The sequence below is a fragment of the Vulpes lagopus genome, chromosome 4, assembly GCF_018345385.1.
Source record: "Vulpes lagopus strain Blue_001 chromosome 4, ASM1834538v1, whole genome shotgun sequence".
Classification (NCBI taxonomy): Eukaryota; Metazoa; Chordata; class Mammalia; order Carnivora; family Canidae; genus Vulpes; species Vulpes lagopus.
The window spans coordinates 147,736,960-147,757,169 of NC_054827.1; the positions used below are offsets into that span (position 1 = coordinate 147,736,960).

The 20,210-nt window shown below is 41.3% G+C and overlaps 1 protein-coding gene across 1 annotated transcript in view; it reads left to right on the top strand.

Annotated features, from left to right (window-relative positions):
• ADGRA3 (adhesion G protein-coupled receptor A3) overlaps positions 1-20,210 on the top strand; it is a 123,072-nt gene that overhangs the window by 77,143 nt on the left and 25,719 nt on the right. The window contains exons 11-13 of the mRNA XM_041753108.1: positions 8,963-9,124; positions 11,270-11,473; positions 19,973-20,186. Coding sequence (XP_041609042.1) covers positions 8,963-9,124; positions 11,270-11,473; positions 19,973-20,186 — 580 coding nt within the window. The remainder of the gene's footprint in view (positions 1-8,962; positions 9,125-11,269; positions 11,474-19,972; positions 20,187-20,210) is intronic.

Below are 20,210 nucleotides of genomic sequence, written 5' to 3' on the forward strand. Positions count from 1 at the left end.
GTGCTCAACAGCCGAGCCACCCAGGCGTCCCCTTCACGTACTTATCTTAAAACATAATCACTTCCGTGTTAACAGTTGTGTTTTCTTTTTCATTATCACTAATGTTTTTCTTCTTGATTTTTGTCTGACTTTTCTATATTGTTAAACTGCTCAGAGATCCGGCCCTTGGCTTTGTTACCCCTTCTAGAACATTGCGTCTGGAACTGGAGTGTGTGTCAGAAGCCCTGGAAGGTCTGCTAAATGGATCGCTGGGCCGTCCTCTGAGACCCTGACTCCGTGCTGCGGGGGTCTGAGAATTTGCGTGAAGTGATACTGGGGGGCATGTCTTCGCACGGGCTTTGAGAACCACCGCAGTAACTTCATTTTCTTATTCCCTGTCGTGCTTTTTTTAAAAAAGTATTCTTTGGGCCTAACTTCCTAAAAACGCGTCAGAAACGTTTGCATTGGAAAGTTCCAAAAGGGTAGGAGGGGGAATGTTACCCTCTATACTTTAGCTTTCAGCAGGCTTGGAATGTGAAATTTTTTCCCCAAGAATTTTTAATTAATTAATTAATGTGAATTCAGCTAGCCAGCATACAGTGAGCACATCACTAGTTTCAGATGTAGTGTCCAATAATTCATCAGTTGCGTAGAATACCCAGGGCTCCTCACATCCCCTTTTCTCCTTCGTGCCCATCACCCAGTTACCCCCTCCCATCCAGGGACCCTCAGCTTGTTTCCCAAAGTTCAAGAGTCTCTCATGGTTTGTCTCCCTCTCTGATTTTTTCCCATTCAGTTTCCCTCCCTTCCCTTACAGTCCCTCTGGACTAGAACTTATATTCTGCATATGAGCAAAACTGTATGATAATTGCCTTGAAATGGTGTTTGAGCTGTCCACTTACTTCCTTTGTCATCGTTCTCGCTAATCTCTTCTCTCCTTTTTCCTTTCTTTTCTTTGTTTTTCTTTCTCTTTTTCTTCTTTCTTTCTCGTCTTCCTTTCCAGTGCAGGAATATTTGATAGCAAATTCTAGATGTCCTATTTCATCCATAATTTTTCTGAAATGCCAGGAACTTTAAAAACAGAACCATGATATTGTTATAATGTCACCCAAATGGGCTCTGAGTCCTTAATATCATCAAGTATCTAGTCCTTGTTCCTTTTTCCTTGGTTATGGTTTTTTTATTATTATTTTTTTTATTTTTAAGGATTTTATTTATTCATTCATGAGAGGCACAGAGAGAGGCAGAGACACAGGCAGAGGGAGATGCAGGCTCCATGCAAGGAGCCCGACATGGAACTTGATCCCAGGTCTCCAGGATCACACACCCTGGGCCGAAGGCAGCGGTAAACCGCTGAGCCACCCGGGCTGCCCAGTTATGGTTTTTAAAAATACGCACCTTCTGTCTTATTACCTTAAGGAATTCACATAATTTTGTAGTTGGTTATATGGGATTTTCTAGACAGATGTCACCAATGAATTAACCTTGGTTTCTCTGTTCCTATTTAAATCGTATCCTCCTTTTTTTTTTCCCCCTTTTTCTGGTTATGCATTAGTGAGAACCTCTCCAGAGCACTGTTGATTAGTGTTGATGATAAGGAGTCTTAATGTAGGCATAGTTAAATGTATCCTTATTAAGTGTGATATTTGTTTGCTTCTCTCAAGTGCCTAGGCACTTGGCAATACCAAGATAAGGGGTTCGCTTTGAAATTAGTTCTCAGCTTGAGGCTTTTCAGACCTGAGAAATAATGTCATGTCTGACCTTAGTCCTGTGTGAAGGTCAACTAACTGTGTTTATAGATTGTCAGGGAAGAGAGTTCTCACCTCCTACCTTGTTCCAAGGTCAAGACCACTTTGACATCTGCTTGTTGGTTCGCCCTGACCCTGGAGGTGTCCCCTTTTTGGTGTCCGCTCCATGCAGTGATCTCCTAGGAGGCCTGCGATGTGGGGCCTGGGCCGGGGCCTGGACGGCAGATGACGGGCCATGGCCGTCAGAGGTCAACCTCAGGGCTCCTTGGATTCCTGCTGTTGTTCTGCTCTTGGCCTCTGAACAGTCTTTATGTTCTGACTTGTCAGTGGTGCAGTTTTTCCTCTCACTTGTTTTGGCTCAGCATTTTCCACGTTTAGCTGGAGAATCATCCCGAGTACCTCGTTCTCCATCCTCCCCAGAAGGGAGATGCACATGTGTCTTTAGTCCGAAAAAGCAAAATCTGCTTCGCTCGGGAGAATTGGAGTTCCCTTAAGCTCTCCCATTCCTTGGGAAGGTAAGGCTCAGGGTGCTACCCCCCACTCCCCGAATTCTGCTTCTCTTGAGTACTCTTCCTCATGTGTTCAGAGAATTTGTCATAAAAGGAAGAAATGTTCCTTCCCATCTTTTTTTTTTTTTTTTTTTTTTTTTTTTTTAGGTTTCTTTATTTGAGAGAGAGCTGGCAAGTAAGCCAGCATGAAGAGGAGGGGCAGAGGGAGAGGGAGAGAGTATTTTCAAACAGCTTCCCCACTGAGCACAGAGCCTGACATGGGGCTTGATCTCACAGCTCTGAGATCATGACCTGAGCCAAAACCAGGAGTCGGACGCTTAACCGACTGAGCCATCCAGGCACCCTGAAATGTTCTCCTTTCTGTTGATAATTGTGGTGTTGTCCTCATCACTTTGACTAGAAACACCCCGTTTTTCTTGGGTTCTAGAAGCTCTGCACTGATGCATATTTTTACCTCTGTCTCTTTTTTTCTTGTAAGTCTCTATTCCCCATTCACTATTTGTTTTCCTAATTAAAAAGAATAATCCTTTTTTACTTTGCTAAACTACTTTAAATCCTTTTTGTGAGGAAATGGGCAATAAATGTGACATTTATGCCATGCAGTATTATTCTCAACCCCTCCACCCCAACCGCTCACCTGTTGCCCCGGATCCGCCATGGTTGTCCTCATCCTCCTCCTCCTCCTCATTACCTTCTTTGCTCCTAGACTAATAAAATCAGATCTTTAATCTTTGCCATAGGCCCCCGTGATTATCACAGTGAGCCTCTCACTGAATATTGACTGCTTAACTAAGCGAGCTGAGAAGCCCACGGTGGGATCCCGAGGCACTCGGGACACTGGAGCTGGTAGAGATGGACATAAAGACGCTTTTACAACTTGGCTTCACAGTGGGGCAAATGCCTTCATTAAAAGTAAGCAGGGCAGCACCATACTTTGTGATAAGTACGGTCTCACTATTACATGGGATTTGTAACTAGGAGAAAATCACGAGGACTACCTGAACTCAATGGTAATACCAGGTGCTGCTCTTATTATTACCTATTACCTCTTGTATCTAGTCAGGTTAGGACTGCATGTCATTCCTGTACAACCCCTCACCACCTTGGCTGTCCCCAGACAGCAGCCCAGCTGATGCCCCGTCCCACACATGAGTCTGTAATTCTTACTTTTCTGGTTATTAGATTTACTGGGGGAGGGTACCCTCTGCTGCTTTGTGCTGGAAAATGCAAACTGGATGAGGCCTAGATCCCTTGGCTTTTCTCAAAAATGGCATGAATTGCTTCATGAGTTTAGGTTTTTTTTTTTTTTTTTTAAGATTTTTAAAAATTTATTTATTTGAGAGAAAGCATGAGTAAGGGGAGAAGCAGAGGGAGAAGGAGAAGCAGACTCTCCACTGAGCAGGGAGCCGGATGTGGGACTCGATCCCAGGACCCCGGGATCATGACTTGAGCTGAAGGCACGCTAGCTTTAACCAACCAAGCCACCCAGGCACCCTAGTTTTGTTTCCCTAATTTACTTTGGATTGAAACCTCCTGAGCACTTCAATTAGGGTTCTTGGTCTCATTTATAAGCGAGGAAGTAAATTGAGTTTTGGAGATGCTCAGTAACTGATTCGTGGATATTTAACTTGCAGGTGACGCAGTGGAAGCTGTGAGTATTTAACTCTAAGGCATATGAATATTCTTTTTTTTTTTAAAGATTTTATTTATTTATTCATGAGAGCCACACACACACAGAGAGAGAGAGAGAGAGAGAGAGAGAGGCAGAGACACAGGCAGAGGGAGAAGCAGGCTCCATGCAGGGAGCCTGACGTGGGACTTGATCCCGGGTCTCTAGGGTCAGGCCCTGGGCTGAAGGCAGACACTCAACCACTGAGCCGCCCAGGCGTCCCGGCACATGAATATTCTGTCTTTAGGGTTCTACTACTACATTAAAATTAAATACCAAGTTTAGTTTATGTATTATCTTGTGTGTTTCATATGCTAACATACCAGAAATTCATGAAATTTCCAGATGATATGGATCTCATTTTGATCAGGATTCCAAACATATATATTGAGGACACGAAATATTCTTACAACAAATGACATTTAATACTTCCTTTGTTATTCATGTGGCATTTTCATTGCTTTACCCTTTTATCTTTGGTAAAAGTGCATTCGCACATGTTTTTATTTGAGCCTCAACCATTTAGTGTGACAGGTGGAAGAGCAGGTGCATGATCCCTTCTGACCCTTTTGTGGCTGGAGTGGCCTTCAGGAAATGAGGTCAAGGAGAAATACAATGCTTTCTAATGCTCCTTGCAGTTGCCAAACTATCTTTGTGTGTCAGATTCTAGGAATACTCCTTTAATCCAATGTAATTTTTCATTCACTGTTCTTTCTGTGTCCTTTTTTGCCACTGTGACAGATTCAGAGCTGCTTCCGTAACCAAGCTACAGAAATATACAGCATTTTATGATTACCTGCTCTAGGGAATATTTTGGCAACAAATCCCTTTCCTAAGTTCTTAGCCATTTGGAATGAAAAAATGAGAAAGATGGCTTGTTCTCAGCTAAAGCAATCACTCTTGCTAGCTATATAGCTTCTTAGAGATAACTTTTCTTTATAATTATTAAAAAAATGTAAAAGTCCATTGTTAAAGTCCATTACTGGCATTACCTAGTGGGCCATAGCAGTAGCTCTTTGCTCATGTAATAATTACAGTTTTTCAGTAGAAATGATGCATCTGTCGGGTCTCATGGTTGATAAAGTCCATACATTTAAAACTTTAAAGTATGAGACAAGCGGTGTTGTAATGTGCTAATTTGTAAATCCTTATCTATTTATTTCTGTAGTACCTTGGGGTCCAGATTTTTCCATATATTGTCTTTTGGGTGTTTGGAGCCAATGGGAGTGCCTTTGGTAGCCATAGAGCATATTTTACCACAGCATGTCTTCTAAACTTGTTTATTTTTATGTAAACATTTGCAATAGCAATAGGTAAGAATAATGGATACTTAGCCAAGTTTTTCAGCTACTCTGAATTCCTGTTACAAGTTGGCAGGTATTATTCCAATTGCTATATAAATGGCTGATTGACATATTTGGCAATTGGCATATTGGGAGTCACTGTGCTTCTTTATAACTCCAGAAATAAGGGCGGCGGCAGCTGCTGCTTCTAATTCTTCTTCTTCTCCTCCTCCTTCTCCTCCTTCTCCCTCTCCTCCTCCTCCTCCTCCTCCTCCTCCTTCTTCTTCTTCTTCTTTTCGTCTTCTTCTCTTAATTTTATTCATTTATTTGAGATAGAGCACGAGCATGGGAGAAGGAGGAGAGGGAGAAGCAGACTCCCCGCTGAGCAGGGAGCCTGGTGCCAGGCCCCATCCCAGGACCTTGGGACCATGACGTGAGCCAAAGGCAGGTGCTTAACTGACTAAGCCACCCGGCGCCCCAAAGGACTTGTGTTAGAATGCAACTCACCTTCATACCTGTTTGTTAATAGGAATATGTAGAATATATATGCTAAGATGCTAATAGTCCATGAATTGTATAAAGCCAATAGGCTCTGGATTGCATTGAGGTTGATTACCGGCCTTTCTAATTCTCAGTTGATCTTGTTAGTGTCTTGGGTTTGGGGGAAATGCCCTTTGAGCCTGTCTGAGTCTATTAAAATAGGGTGTTTGGATTAAATCCTGTTACTCTTCATCATATATCCCTCTGGTAGATTTCTTCACTGCAGTTATCACAATCCAGTCACTTATAAGAAATATGCGTACTTGCTTGTTTTGTATTTTCCTCAAAGATCGTAAGCCCCGAATAGATCTTGTATATTTCTCTTACTGCTGTCTCTCCATTGCTCCGGACAGCGTCTGGCTCACCTTGGTCCTCAGTAAATATTTGGTCAGTGAGTAAACGGAACTGTGCAGTTATTGGCTTCTATACCAGGAGTTTGACTGATGAATAAGGGTATAGATATAAGTAAGACATTGTGTCATCTCTGCCCTCGAGATGTTTACATTGGAAATAAAATAAGGAAAGAATTGTGATATACTGTGTTAGGGGCATTAAGAAGTCAGTAAGCTATTTTAATTGAATGAGGTAGCAGCACCTCAGAGAGTAAAGAAAGGCAATTTTGCTCTATGCTTCGGTCCTATTTATATATGGATAGACTCTATTTAAAAAGGCACCCCTCATTTTAAATTTAATTTATTTTTTTTATTTTTTATTGATGTTTAATTGACATATAACAGTATATTAGTTTTAGGTGTGCCGCATAATGATCCAGTATCTGTGTATATTATGAAATGGTCACCAAAATAAGTCTAGTTAATATTCATCCCCGTACAGTCAAAATTTTTTTTTCTCGTCATGAGACAGATCTACTCTCTTAGCAACTTCCAAATATGCAATACGGTATTATTAACTACAGTCACCATGCTGTACAGTACGTCCACATGACTTACTTATAACTGCAGGTTTGTACCTTTGGATTCCCTTCACCTATTGGGCCCACTCCTCACCCCCACCTCTGGGAACCACCCATCTGTTCTCTTGGTGGTTTTTTGTTGCTTTTTGAAGATTCCACAGGTAAGTGAGATCCTATGGTATTTGTGTTCCTCTGACTTACTTCGCTTAGCATAATACCTCCAGTTAGGTTCCACCCATGTTGTCATAAATAGCAAGGCTATTAATATTCCGGTCTGTGGGTGTGCGTGTGTGTGCAGGTGCGTGTGTGCACATGTATCATGTCTTTATCCATTCATCTATTGATAGACACGTAGGTTGTTTCCATATCTTGGCCATCATAAATAATGCTGGTATGAACATGAGGTGTGTATCTCTTTTCAAATTAGTGTTTTCATTTTCTTTGGCTACATACTCAGCAGTGGAATTGTTGGATCCTATGTTAGTTCTATTTTTATTCTTTTGAAAAACCTCCATACTGTTTTCCATAAGTAAGTGGTTCCACCAAATTGCATTCCTACCAGCAGTGCACAGGGCTCCCCTCTGTACATCTTCCTGAGCTCTTGTTACCTCTTACCTTCTTGATAGCCATTTTCACAGGTGTGAGGTGACATCTCACTGTGGTTTTGATTAGCATTTCCCTGAAGACTAGCGATATTGGGCAGCTTTTCACATACCTGTTGGTCATCTGTACATCTCCTGTAGAAAAATGTCTATTCAGATCCTCTACCTGACTTTAATCAGATTGTGTTTTTTTTTTTTTTTTTGGCTGTTGACATTTATGAGTTCTTACATATTTTTGAATATAAATGCACCACCCCTCTTAACACTTCTTCTAGAGCTATCTTCAAAGAAAGGTCTATCCTGGGATTGAAATGTTTCAAAAAGAGAAAAAGGGAGCAATGAAATAATGAGGAGAGCCAACCAGGCATGGTTTCCGTAACCTACTGTTTATTATAGGAACTGAATCTTCACAATATTCACAAAAGACAGGATCATTTGTATCCCCCTTTTACAAATAACAGAAGGCGCAAGAAGTTAAGTGTTCAGCTCAGCCAGCGCGGTCAGATTTGAAGTCCTGTTCTTTTACCCCTTACTCATTTAGTTGCCTCATCCCATTGCGTTCCAGCATTGTGGTCTGGTGCATTTCCACAGGCTTGTCTCCTTTGTGAAGCGAACCATGGGTGGGATGGACTGAACAGCTTCTAGGCCCACCTCAGCCTCATAACTATGCATCTTGGGAAGAGTACTGGATACAGAACAGGGTTGAAAAACTCATCTGGGATCTTCTGGGATGATCAAAAGACATCTGCTAAAATGGCCTTAGCTTTCTCACTCGGGGCTTAACACCTTTGCTACTTGCTTCTTGATCCGAGGACCAGCCAGCTTGTAAATCCTCTGATCTTGCCTCTGGATTGTTTCTGTAGTTCTTTCTGCCATAGATCTCCCTCTCATGAACATTTCTCCTTGATACCAAACCCCCTTGACACCAGTGTGTCTCATTAGCCTGGACTATTCATTGCATTTCTCTGACGTGGGACTTACAAGTCAGCATCGACAATAGTTAATTGACACTTTGCTGGCATTGCTTGACAGATGTTTATGTCTGTGGGTAAGGAACTGATTTAATAAATGGAATTCAGTAATGAAACAAAACAAGTGGTGGAAAAGTGAGCACCTCATAGGATCCATTTATTTGTGGTACTGGATCTTAAGGCATTCATCAAGCTGCGAGGAATGGAAGACGTTCATTTGGATAGTGGAGACCACACGGGCTAAGCCCCATCCAGTGGCCCAGCACATGTGGAGGACTCCTGGTAGCTGGACATACTTAGGGTTTTGGACATGACAGGATACTAAAGAGGTGGCCCTGTTATTTCTTAATAATAATAATACCGAGTTAACATTTACACAGAAAGAGGTGTTTATAAATGTCTTCCCAGCTAAAGAGTGGAGATCTCTTTATTCTGGGAATCATGTGTTATCTTTCCGTTGCCCTTGATTAATTTAATTGCCTTTTTGTACCACCTGCCGTCCTTCACCAATGAGTTGTTGGTGGTTTAAGGACAGTGTTTTGAGCCAGATGCTACCAAATGGTCATAACCGAGTGTGCTATTCCTATCCAAGAACATTTTGATTAAAAAAAAAAAAAAGGATCCATTGGGTTATCATGTGAAAGTGTAGACTGCGGGCCAATCTTGGTGTCTCATTGTGATTTTTATTATGTAAAACTCCTGTATTGGTTTTAAAGGTCTTTTCTTTACTCTCCTGCACACTTGCTAGCTAGGTGATGTGATGGTTGACATTGCAAGTAACATCATGTTGGCTGATGAGCGTGTCCTGTGGCTGGCACAGAGGGAAGAAAAGGCCTGCAGTAGAATTGTTCAGTGTCTACAACGCATCGCTACATACCGATTAGCAAATGGAGCTCATGTTTATTCAACAGTAAGTGAAACATTGTCCTAGAATTCTAATAAAAACGTTCATTGGAAGCAACTGGAACTTAAGAAAGATAGAGTCGTCCCCCCCGCCTCCCCTCCCACATGACAGGGTGGGTATTTTCCATTATTGCTGATAATTACAGAATTTCCTGTTGTCTAACGGTTTAAGAGCTCATTTTGTTTTTGAGTGATCCGTCTTTGCAGTAACTGGAAAATACTTTCTTAATTTGCCATTTGAATGGTTATCACCACTTAAACTAAAACCAAATAAACACCTGGTAGGTTTGCTGTACTGTCACATACCCAGCATCCAGCCCGGCTGATGCTGTGCTCTGGGCTCTGAAGGATGTTTGGAGAGAGTGATTGCTTGCTGGGAGGCCCTCCAGCCCTTATGAACGATTGGTATTTCCAGGCAGTCTCGCTCTTGGCATGAGTAGTTTTTAGATTTAATAACCACTTGGTTAAATAGTATTAAATTTTATTTGTGCTAAATTGAGCTGTTGTACTGCTGACTTTTTCTAAACATGTGGTAAATATGATAAATAATGTGTCATTCCCTTATTACACTCTGATCTGGTCCAAGGTTCTCATTTCCTAATTATTTTAGTGGGTTCATAGAACATTCTACATTTCCTCCTATGATTTTAGACAATTAAAGATTACTGGTTTTCCAAAGATCAGTGGGATTTCTTTGATGATACTGTGTTTTATGGTGCCTTTTGCTCAATTACATTTAGGATTACCTCCTTGAATAATAAACATATTGGAGGGCTCCCATGGCTGCTGTCCTGACAGCATAGTTCAGGGTAATTTCTCTCTCAGATACATGACCTTACTTGAAACCAGCTTGCCATTTGGGTGGCCACCTTTGGTCCTCCCTGGTCATTTAGATCCATTTTAAACCCCATGCTTCAGCCTTACTACTCAGCTCAGCTTCTCCCTTTCTCTGCACCATACTGGTTCTTGAGAGAACTCAAGGATATACGTATGAAAGGTGCATTGGAGGTATCTGTGCTCCACTTCAAAGTGTAAAGAAGGTTCTGGGAAATTATGCATCCACTTATAATATGATAACAGCTTCCAGGGCACCTCAAAACTGCAGTTTTCTTTCTTTTAAATGAGGTTTCACATGTTTGTTGTAATCATACATATCTTTGATCAGTAAAAGAATGGAATATCACTGGTTAACAAATATAATTGAATTTAGTAAGATTTTTCACACCGTGTCATCTGTGCGACAAAAGCCGACGCCAAGATTTGTTAGTCTTGGATATTTGGGGAAACCACCAATCTTTTGTACCATGCGTATGGTGCTTGGTAGAATCTTCCTGGCGTTTTATATTGTTTTAATTTGTATCTTGTCTTCCTAATAGATTTCACACATCTCTCACAGATGTTATACGCTTAAAAAAAAATCGAAAAAGAGGACGTTGTCCATATATGGTACTTAGAACGGTGCTTGCCTACACAGTAGGCATCATTTCATCATCCTTAAAGACAGACTGGAGATGCTGTCTACCTGCAAAGAGTTAACTCAATGCCCCCGTAATAGAAAAAAGTGAATGTGGCATGAAGTGTTGGAATGAGGAGACTTTTATTTTTTTTATTATTTATTAATTTTACTTTTTAAATCTTTATTTAAGTACTCTCCACACTCAACGTGGGGCTCAAACTCATGACCCCAAGATCAACATTCGTGTGCTCTGCCGACAGAGCCAGCCAGGCGCCCCAGAATGAGGCGACTGTTAAAATTGTATTTCCGAAACCCTCATACTCCTCTTATATTATCATTAAGAGAGTCCACTGATTTCTCTAGCTGATTTTTTTTTATATATAAGACACTTTGATTTTTAGTGTATAGTTTCCGACAAAGTGCTCTTTATATGATTTTTTAATTGATTTCTCATCTATCTCTAATCTTCCATACTTTATGACTTATTTCCTCAATTGGAATCTCTCTAGTTTTGGGTACCCTTTTGTTTCCAGCATCCTTTTTTGTCTGCCTGTTACCTGCACAGTGTCTTTGTTAAGTAAGAACCTGAGCTTTTGCCTATAGCTTACGTACAGTGTTTTGTGTTTGAAAACTGTTTCAAAGTGCTTTTTCTCTTCATACTGTCAATCTTTCATAACTCCTGTTTGACTTTTGAAGTATTCACCCAATATTGCTCTGGAAGCTTACGTCATCAAGGCTGCGGGCTTCACTGGGATGACGTGTACCGTGTTTCAGAAGGTAGCGGCCTCAGACCGCACAGGCCTCTCCGAGTATGGGAGGCGGGATCCGGATGGAAACCTGGATAAACAGTTGAGCTTTAAGTGCAATGTTTCAAATACGTTTTCAAGTCTGGCTCTGAAGGTATGTTATATTCCGTAAGCATTTAAGACTCTTTCCTGTTAGTACTATTAGACTAGAATACTCAAAATGGTTTGCTTTGCAAAATAACCTTATTAGAAGCTATTTGGGGGTGCGACGGAGTGGGGTGGGTGTTGGTATTGTTTTGGCTGTTGTTTTCAAAGAACTTCAGACCAGGAAGGGACATGTCATGATTTTCATGGACCTAGACCCTCTTGCCCTTTGCACCCCATTCTCCACACAAAAATATCAAAATTGTATTTTATGGCTACAAGTGCTAAAAAGATGAATATATTAATACATATTAGAACATTTTCTTTGACCTTAAAGTTCATTTTTATGCTCCTGATTTTAAAGACATGAAAACATTTCCGTAGACCTCCTCCAAGTACTGCGTGCCCTTGGCTCTGTGCCCAGTGGACCTAGTGGAAAAGCCAGCCTTGAGATTGGGCATTTCATCAGGCAAGCTGTAGATCAAGATTTTTGGCCAAGAAGCACAAACACGTGATCTGTCTTCCAAAAATGTGTGTTTTATTGCAGCCCAGCAAAATGAAAAGCATTTTTATTGAGTTTTAAAATTTGGGATATAGATGTGTTTCATTAAACTACCTAGAAGCCCGTAGTGGAGGTACAATGCCGACACCCTAATGGAACCACATTTTCTCATTTAGCTTTGTGTGGCCATGTGTAACTGTGTTCTCTATAGATTTTAATTACACAGTTACTTTCTTTGTTTCTGGCTTACCCCTGAATTATATCACAAACAGTATTGCAGTCACTTTAAAGGCTGCGTGGTAATTGATCAAATAGGTGTTAGGTGTCCTGGTACTTTGTGGGCACTCAGTACTTGGAATAAATGAGTGAATGAATGAATGAATGAGAACACTCAGTAAATATTGAACAAAAGAAAGAAAGAAAAAAGAAAAGTAACGTATTTTGTTGTATCTTGCCATCAGTGACCTCCGTAAGGAGAGCAGGTTTGCCAAATTTAGAAGTAGTCCACCTTCCCCCACTGCCCAAGACAGCCTCAGCTAGGTCAGAATGTCTAATGATACTATATTTACTTGATATAATATACTCAGAGGAAAATTGGCAAGATTTATTTGTTCCTCTTCGCTCTGTGAGGGTGCTTAGCGCACCCAGCCGTGCCACTGCAGACCTGCTTTTTTCCTTATTGTGTTGTTCATCGGCAAAAACATACCACAGAAGGCAGAGAAACAGCATGGCACACGAGCCCAAGAGAGAAAGGCACGTGTCTTTGAGGAGCTCTTAAAATTGATGAACCCTTCTATCTTAGATGATCATAGTTGGTAGAAAGGGATTACAAATGATGAAACCCTACATTTCATCAATTTCACAAGCCACCCCTCTGGGTGAGGAGAGTTTCTACCTGCCAGAGTCGAAAGCTTTAAATGAACACACTCAGATTTGTCAATTTCATACTCTTCTCTCCTTATAAGATCATCTGTGGCCAGAAACCAAGGACACATTACACTATTATTCATGCTTCATTGAGGGACATGATTAAACCGAGTGAAAAAGGAATAGAGTCTTCGTGACATAAAATTAGTTAAAAATTATAACATCAACAGAGCAAAATGCTTTGGCACTTTAATATAAAACTTACTTTACATTTTTAACTTTATGCAGGGGCAATTTTTACTCATTCTGCATGTCTTCTTTTTTTTTTTTTTTTAATGCCTTGAGTATACTAACTAGATAACGCAAACGCCTCCCAAATGATTATATTACCCTCGAATGAGAGAATATGCTAACATATGAAGTTAAATCTATAAAAAGGCAATTCTCTGTTAGCAAGAGGAGCGTTACCTGAATTGCTTCCGACATATTTCTTCGATCTCTGTCCTTCTGTCTTTGCTACCATCACCGCCTGGGTTGGACGTCTCTGTTACCCAAACCACTGTGACTTCCTATTTAGGCTGTGGGTCTCCAGACTCATCCTTAAAAATTCATCCTTCTCAGGACGCCTTAATGGCCCAGTGGTTAAGCGTCTGCTGTTGGCTCAGGTCGTGATCCTGGAGTCCCAGGATCGAGTCCCACATCGGGCTCCCCACAAGGAGCCTGCTTCTCCCTCTGCCTGTGTCTCTGCCTCTGTCTCTTTCATGGTTAAATAAATAAAATCTTAAAAAAAAAATCCATCCTTCTCATATAGATTGGTCTACCTAGGCCTGGTGTTCGACCAATGCAATCATGACAGTCAGTAAAATAATGAAATACTTCCGTACCCTGTAGCAAATTTTTTTTAACTTGCCCTTTTTTTTTAATTTATTTTTTATTGGTGTTCAATTTGCCAACATATAGAATAACACTCAGTGCTCATCCCATCAAGTGCCCTCCTCAGTGCCCATCACCAGTCACCCTACCCCCGCCCACCTCCCCTTCCCCCACCCCTAGTTCGTTTCCCAGAGTTAGGAGTCTCTCATGTTCTGTCTCCCTTTCTGACATTTCCCGCTCGTTTTTCCTCCTTTCCCCTTTGTTCTTTTTCACTATTTTTTATATTCCCCAAATGAATGAGACCATGTAATGTTTGTCCTTCTCCGATTGACTTATTTCACTCAGCATAATACCCTCCAGGTCCATCCACGTCGAAGCAAATGGTGGGTATTTGTCATTTCTAATGGCTGAGGAATATCCCACTGTATACACAGACCACAGCTTCTTTATCCATCATCTTTCGATGGACACCGAGGCTCCTTCCACAGTTTGGCTATTGTGGACATTGCTGCTAGAAACATTGGGGTGCAGGTGTCCCGGCATTTCATTAGCCACCGTGCCAGTTCCCCGAGTGCCTCCTCTGCCCTGCTGGCCCTTTGTGGGAGCACCACCCAGTCTGTCCACCTGTTAGCAACTGAAGGGCCTCCAGGAACCCTCCTGTTTGCTGAAGCTATGCAGGTTGTCCCTGTGCAGGTCATTCCGGGTGCTTAATATTGTTAGTATTATCCCTGGATCTGCCCCACATGGAAATTGACCTTGCACATCCGCTGAAAAATACCCTGTGTCTCTCTGGAGGCTGGCCATCCGGTAGTGTCTTCCTTTGGCATTTATCCCCCCTCCTGCCACACATCTCTTCCTGCCTCCTCTCTCTTCGGTCCAGTAACAAGCCTCCCTTGGTTCCTCTTCCAGCCACTGGCCGTTCTTAGGCCCAGTCTCATGCTAGTTCTTCTAGAATTCCGGGCTTTCCTCCTCTTCCCCTTTCCGACAGTTTGGTTGCGTGCAGAAATGCCACCTTCAAGAAATCTTAACCTAATACCGTCCTGTCGGTCCTCCCCTACCCTCATCTTCTTTATTTCTCTTCCGTACTTTGTCTGCCCCTCTCTTTGTCATTTCCTGTGACACACGGGAGCCAAATGGGTTTCGTGGCTCCGACATCGGCCCGAGGATTGCTAGAGGCCGAGCTGGTGTTGGAGTCGGCGTGAGTTCCCGTGCCTGTCGGCCAGGTGGGGAGTGAATTAGCTGTCATCTGACCCTGCAGCACCAAATCTGTTCTGTTTTCTTAACCAAATGATTCACTCCCCCGACGGTACCATAACAGATCACGTTAGTATCACCAAACAGTAGCTGCTTCTGATAAATGACCAAGAGCTTTTAGAAATCGCTAAAAGCTTGAAATCCAGCTGTAATATAGCCCTGAAAGAACTAATTCTTTAAAGTTTTCTTGATTGGAAACTAGAAATCCGTTTTTCTGTATGCATCCCATATTTCCCTGGTCCTGGACACCGAGGGCTCTCGCCCACCTGAAGTGCTTTACCTCTCCAGATCTGTTGTGTAGATCCTCATGCCCCCTCCCTCCCTCCCTTTTGCCCCTTCTGTCCTCAGCTGTACCCCTGCCTGGGGAAAGCCTCACTGCTCTGTTTCTAAGACTAAGTACCTTCCTTCTTTCCCGAGAATTCATCCCTGCCTGCTAGTTCCATAGTGCTTTGTTCGTTCTCCAGAATAATTAGAAGCGGATAGTATAGCAAGCTGAGTTATAGAGAGAAGCCATGGGATATGGTGACAGTGTGGTCTGCAGCCAGACAGCCTGGATTCACATTCTTCTCCTCCACTTAACTCCTGTGCAAACTTGGGCGAGTTCCTCAAGCTCTCCGAATGTCAGTTCCTAACTTGATACCTAAGCATGAAATAGTACCTACCTCGAGGGTTATTGGGAGCATTCAAGGAGGCAGATGTGTAGACGTTTATATAATAGTGCCCAGCACAGAATAAGCACTTAATAATGTGCTTGTTATTGTTTTTATTGTTGTTCTCTCTCCCTCATTAGATTATGAATATTCGAGGCAAGGACCATGGCTTACTCATTGTGTATCTCCAGAGTGCCTAGCACAGAGCAATGACACATCCAATAGATACTCTTGGATAAAATTTAACAGCCAAAGCTTAATTAGCAAGGAAAGTTAGTTAAAAACTTGATTCTGAAGGCAAACATAACCCCTTCATCTTTTAGCAGTGAGATAACCAAAAAGTGGTATGCATCTAATAACTAATTATACATCGGAAAATGAGGACATATCATATCCATCTGTTTAATATCAAGTGTGTAGAATGTTAAGACAACATGAGTAAATTAGTATTTTAAAAAACATTTTTATTTTATATTTTATTTTAAGGCAGGTGCCTCTTTGACTCATTCCATTTATAGTGTTAGGATTTCATAGAAGTGAACAAAATTAGGATTTCAGGAAATTTTATTTTATTTTAATTAATTAATTTATTTATTTTAAAGATTGTATGTATTTATTCATGAGAGACACAGACAGAGGGAGAAGCAGGCTCCCTGTAGGGAGCCCAATGTGGGCCTCAATCACGCCCTGAGCTGAAGATAGACGCTCAACCACGGAGCCATCTAGGCATCCCGGATTTCAGGAAATTTTAATTTATTAATTACACAATGACAGAAGTTCAGATTGTTTCATTAGGAAAGGCATTAAAATCTAGTGGAAGTATTTGAATTAATAACCCTTATGGAATGTGTTTTCTTCCTGGCTTAATGTCATTATAAGTAGGGAAATACTCATGAATTTTGCAAATAAAATAATGTGTTCTTTGATAACATTCATGTGTTCATGCTTTGTCAATTTTTAGTCTTGAAATTAATACTTAAAGTGAACTGTGTAAGTCAAAGTACATTGAGGTTCTAGATGATTGTTGGTAAGTCTGTTGGTTTAAGGCATTTTCTGCGTCCCCAGCCTCCAGATAACCACCTGCCACACCAAGGCAGTAATAGTAATAAAAATACCACCCGCAGTCACGTAGTCTCTCGTGCTCGTCATGGTCATGATCCCATGGGGGCCTCACAGCCATTTGTTAGAAAGATCATTTGCAGCCCGTGGCAGGTGAGACCCAGGGAGCGTAAACACAATTGTGCCGTGTTAAGGGGCCACGGAGCGGTAAGGCTGGGACCCGTATCCTGGTTTCTTATTTCAGATCTTATGTTCCTTTCCCCAGGGGTGGCATGTGACCTGCCATAATTAACATTAGACTACCCCCACTTATTTCCCAAAGGGTTTTAAGAACGCTTTTTCTGATTTATTAGCTATAATTGCCGTGTCTGTTTCCATTGCTGTGATCCCTGCATTTTAAAATGAATAGATGGGGAAAAAAAAATGAATCGATGGTTAGATGAAATGACAGACGGGTTCCTTGCCTTTTAGGTCAGGTGGCAAAAGGTAAAGTCGTGACAGATGTAACAAATGGGTGTTCCTCGGTGATGTCGTTCATTAGATTTACAACTTTTCCGCAATAAATGATCACTTCTTTTAAAGAAATATACAAATATTGTAGTCTTACTATGAAAATCCAAACATTATTCATTATTGATACAGTTTTCCCAGCACTTTCAGCCACCCTCTGTCCATCTCAGAGCCCTTGTAATTATTATTGAGCAATATTCCATATTGGACTTTAAAGGGTATTTTAGAAGCCAAACTATGTAGCTTTCGTCTCTCTCTGATCTGTTCGTACTCCTCTGAGTTTCTGTAATTTGTTGTCGTGTGGATGGTTTTTACAAGTTTAAACATCGGTCGGAAACATTTTCTGACTTCTGAAAATTATGGATGTCATTTCCTTTTTCAGCTCTTTTAGAAAATGCCAGTATGTCTTCTTTTTAAAATTAATTTTAAAATTAATTTGATAATCTGTAAGTAATGTTTTCCTAGATAGTTTTACATTGATTTTGAGTCATTTTTGTGTTCACAGTAAAGTTATTTTATTGAATTTTATAGTTCTTAAGTTTTAATAAATGTTCAGTATGTAGTGCTTTATTGGGATTTTGACCTTTTACCTAGTCAATCTTTTATTTTTTCCCTTTTTTGCATACCTCATTATATATACTTAAGATAAGTTTATATACAGAATAGAAATTGATTAGATTAATAAATGGATTTATAAAAAAAAAAACACTTTGTGTCGCCCTCAGGTCATTAAATGTTTAAGTGAGAGTAGTAGAAACCTTTTTGTGCATTTTTCTTAGGCAGACTATTTCTACCAAATATCTTCTTAGCATCTTCAATTTAAAAGGAGTATTCAGACTTCCAGTATTCAAACTCTCAGAATACTTTATTCAACAGAACACTGGTGTGTGTCCAATGTGTTCCAGCATTGTTCTAAGCACAGCAGTTAAAAACTCATTTTAAAGTTAATCACTTGCTTAAATAGAACCTTTTTAAAAATATCATCATGCCACACAGACTTTCATTAGTTTTACAAACAGTGGGTCACTTTTATCGAATACAAGTGCCAGGAACTATTATTAACATAATGGGTCCATAAAAATAAGTGAGATCCTCTGCATTAGAAAATCCTGCTCCTCTAGTGAAAGAGGCAGACGTTGAGTTACCTTGTGGTGTTGGTGTTGCACATGTTAGTTGTGATGGAGATGCCTGCAGCGTGCCCGTGAGGCCGGAAGAGGGAGCCGCCTGCTGGAAGAGCAGCGCCCAGAGGAGTCCTGTAATCGGTCATCCCAAGACGCCCCATTTTTAAGGATGTCTTTCTCCTGTCAACCACTCATTCTGATCCCTCTTTGACATTGCCTGCAGAATTTTCTTTCTTTCTTTCTCTTTCTTTCTTCCTTCCTTCCTTCCTCCCTTCCTCCCTTCCCCTTTCCCTTTCCCGATTTTATTTATTCATGAGAGATACAGAGAGAGAGAGAGGCAGAGACACAGGCAGAGGGAGAAGCAGTCTCTCTGGAGGGAGCCCGATGTGGGACTCGATCCCAGGACTCCAGGATCACACCCTGGGCCAAAGGCAGGCGCTAAACTGCTGAGCCACCCAGGGATCCCCACCTGCAGAATTTTCTTGCTAGAAATCAGATTGGCCCAGTTCAGGAGTTTGCCAGACAAAAGAATAGGAGAGCATTTCAGCGAGGGATCCTGGTGGGAGCAGCACCCACAATGGCATCAGAAACGTAGGATATCTCAAGGACGGAGCAAGTCAGGGTGGCCGGGCTACCGGTGGCGGTAGAGGGAATGTTCGAAGAGGAGTTTGAGGCGTAGATTTTAGCGAAATCACAGGATGTACTTAGGTTTGGGGGGCAGGCAGGGTTCTCTAAACATTGGAGAACTGGAGTGTTCTTTAAAACAACAAGATCAAATTTGTTTCTTGGAAGGAAATTCTGTTGGGAACGGGGACATAGGATTGGAGAGACATTGACATCAAGAGAGAAACTTTGGGATGAATTGTTGAAACAGATTTTTTTTTTTTTTAAGATGGCTAATTATTTGCCTCCTGAGTACATAGATTTATTTTTTATTGAATGCTGAATAATTTATGATTTAACAATCCCTGATAAAATATGTAAAACACTCCTTGATCAGCCCCAAATCCAGCTGTTCTGTTTGTTACCATGTTTTTCTAACCTGATTTCTAACATATTTCTTAGTCTCAGGGGTACTTGGGCTGAGATCAGAGTTTGCTTGAATCTAAGTTTCTATTAAGTCTGTGTTCCTTTTGTTTGTATGGAGTCTGAATTTCTTTTTGTTTCTGTTAAGTCTGAATTTCTTTTTGTTGACAGTCTGAATCCATCATAAATCACCTTAGAGTTCCATAAGTCCAAATTAATTAAACTCACATTTGTGGTAGGCCGCTTTGGTGTTTCTGTCTATAATTGATTGTTGTAAAATTGATAGAGTGATCGCCCAGACCCCTGATCTGTTTAATGCTATCGACTTCAGCAGTAGGTGTGTTACCATGGGAAAATTCACTTTCGAGTGTGAAGTAATTCCTTGTTTACTGCTTTAACTCTTGGAAATACAGTTTGCATTTCTCTGTAGTCTCTGCTGCTTTTCTTCTGTGCTTCTGTGTGGTGTCCAGATATCTCATTTAACAAATCATGCTCACTGTTAAGTTTCGTGCACATCACATTCAGCAACCTGGCCGGCAGCATACAATCAGGGACCGCGACCGCTCGTAGCCATCTGAACTGCCCTTTCTGGTTTCTGCATGCTCACGCGCCAACTTTCTTTGATTGTGTTTTTCATGTGTACTCAGAATACGATCGTCGAGGCTTCTATTCAGCTTCCTCCCTCCCTTTTCTCGCCAAAGCAAAAAAGGGAAGTCAGATCACCTGATGACTCTCTCTACAAGCTCCAACTCATCGCATTCCGCAACGGAAAACTCTTCCCAGCCACTGGGAATTCCACAAACTTGGCTGATGATGGAAAGCGGCGTACGGTGGTTACCCCAGTGATTCTCACCAAAATAGGTGTGTTCGGTGGCATATGTTCTT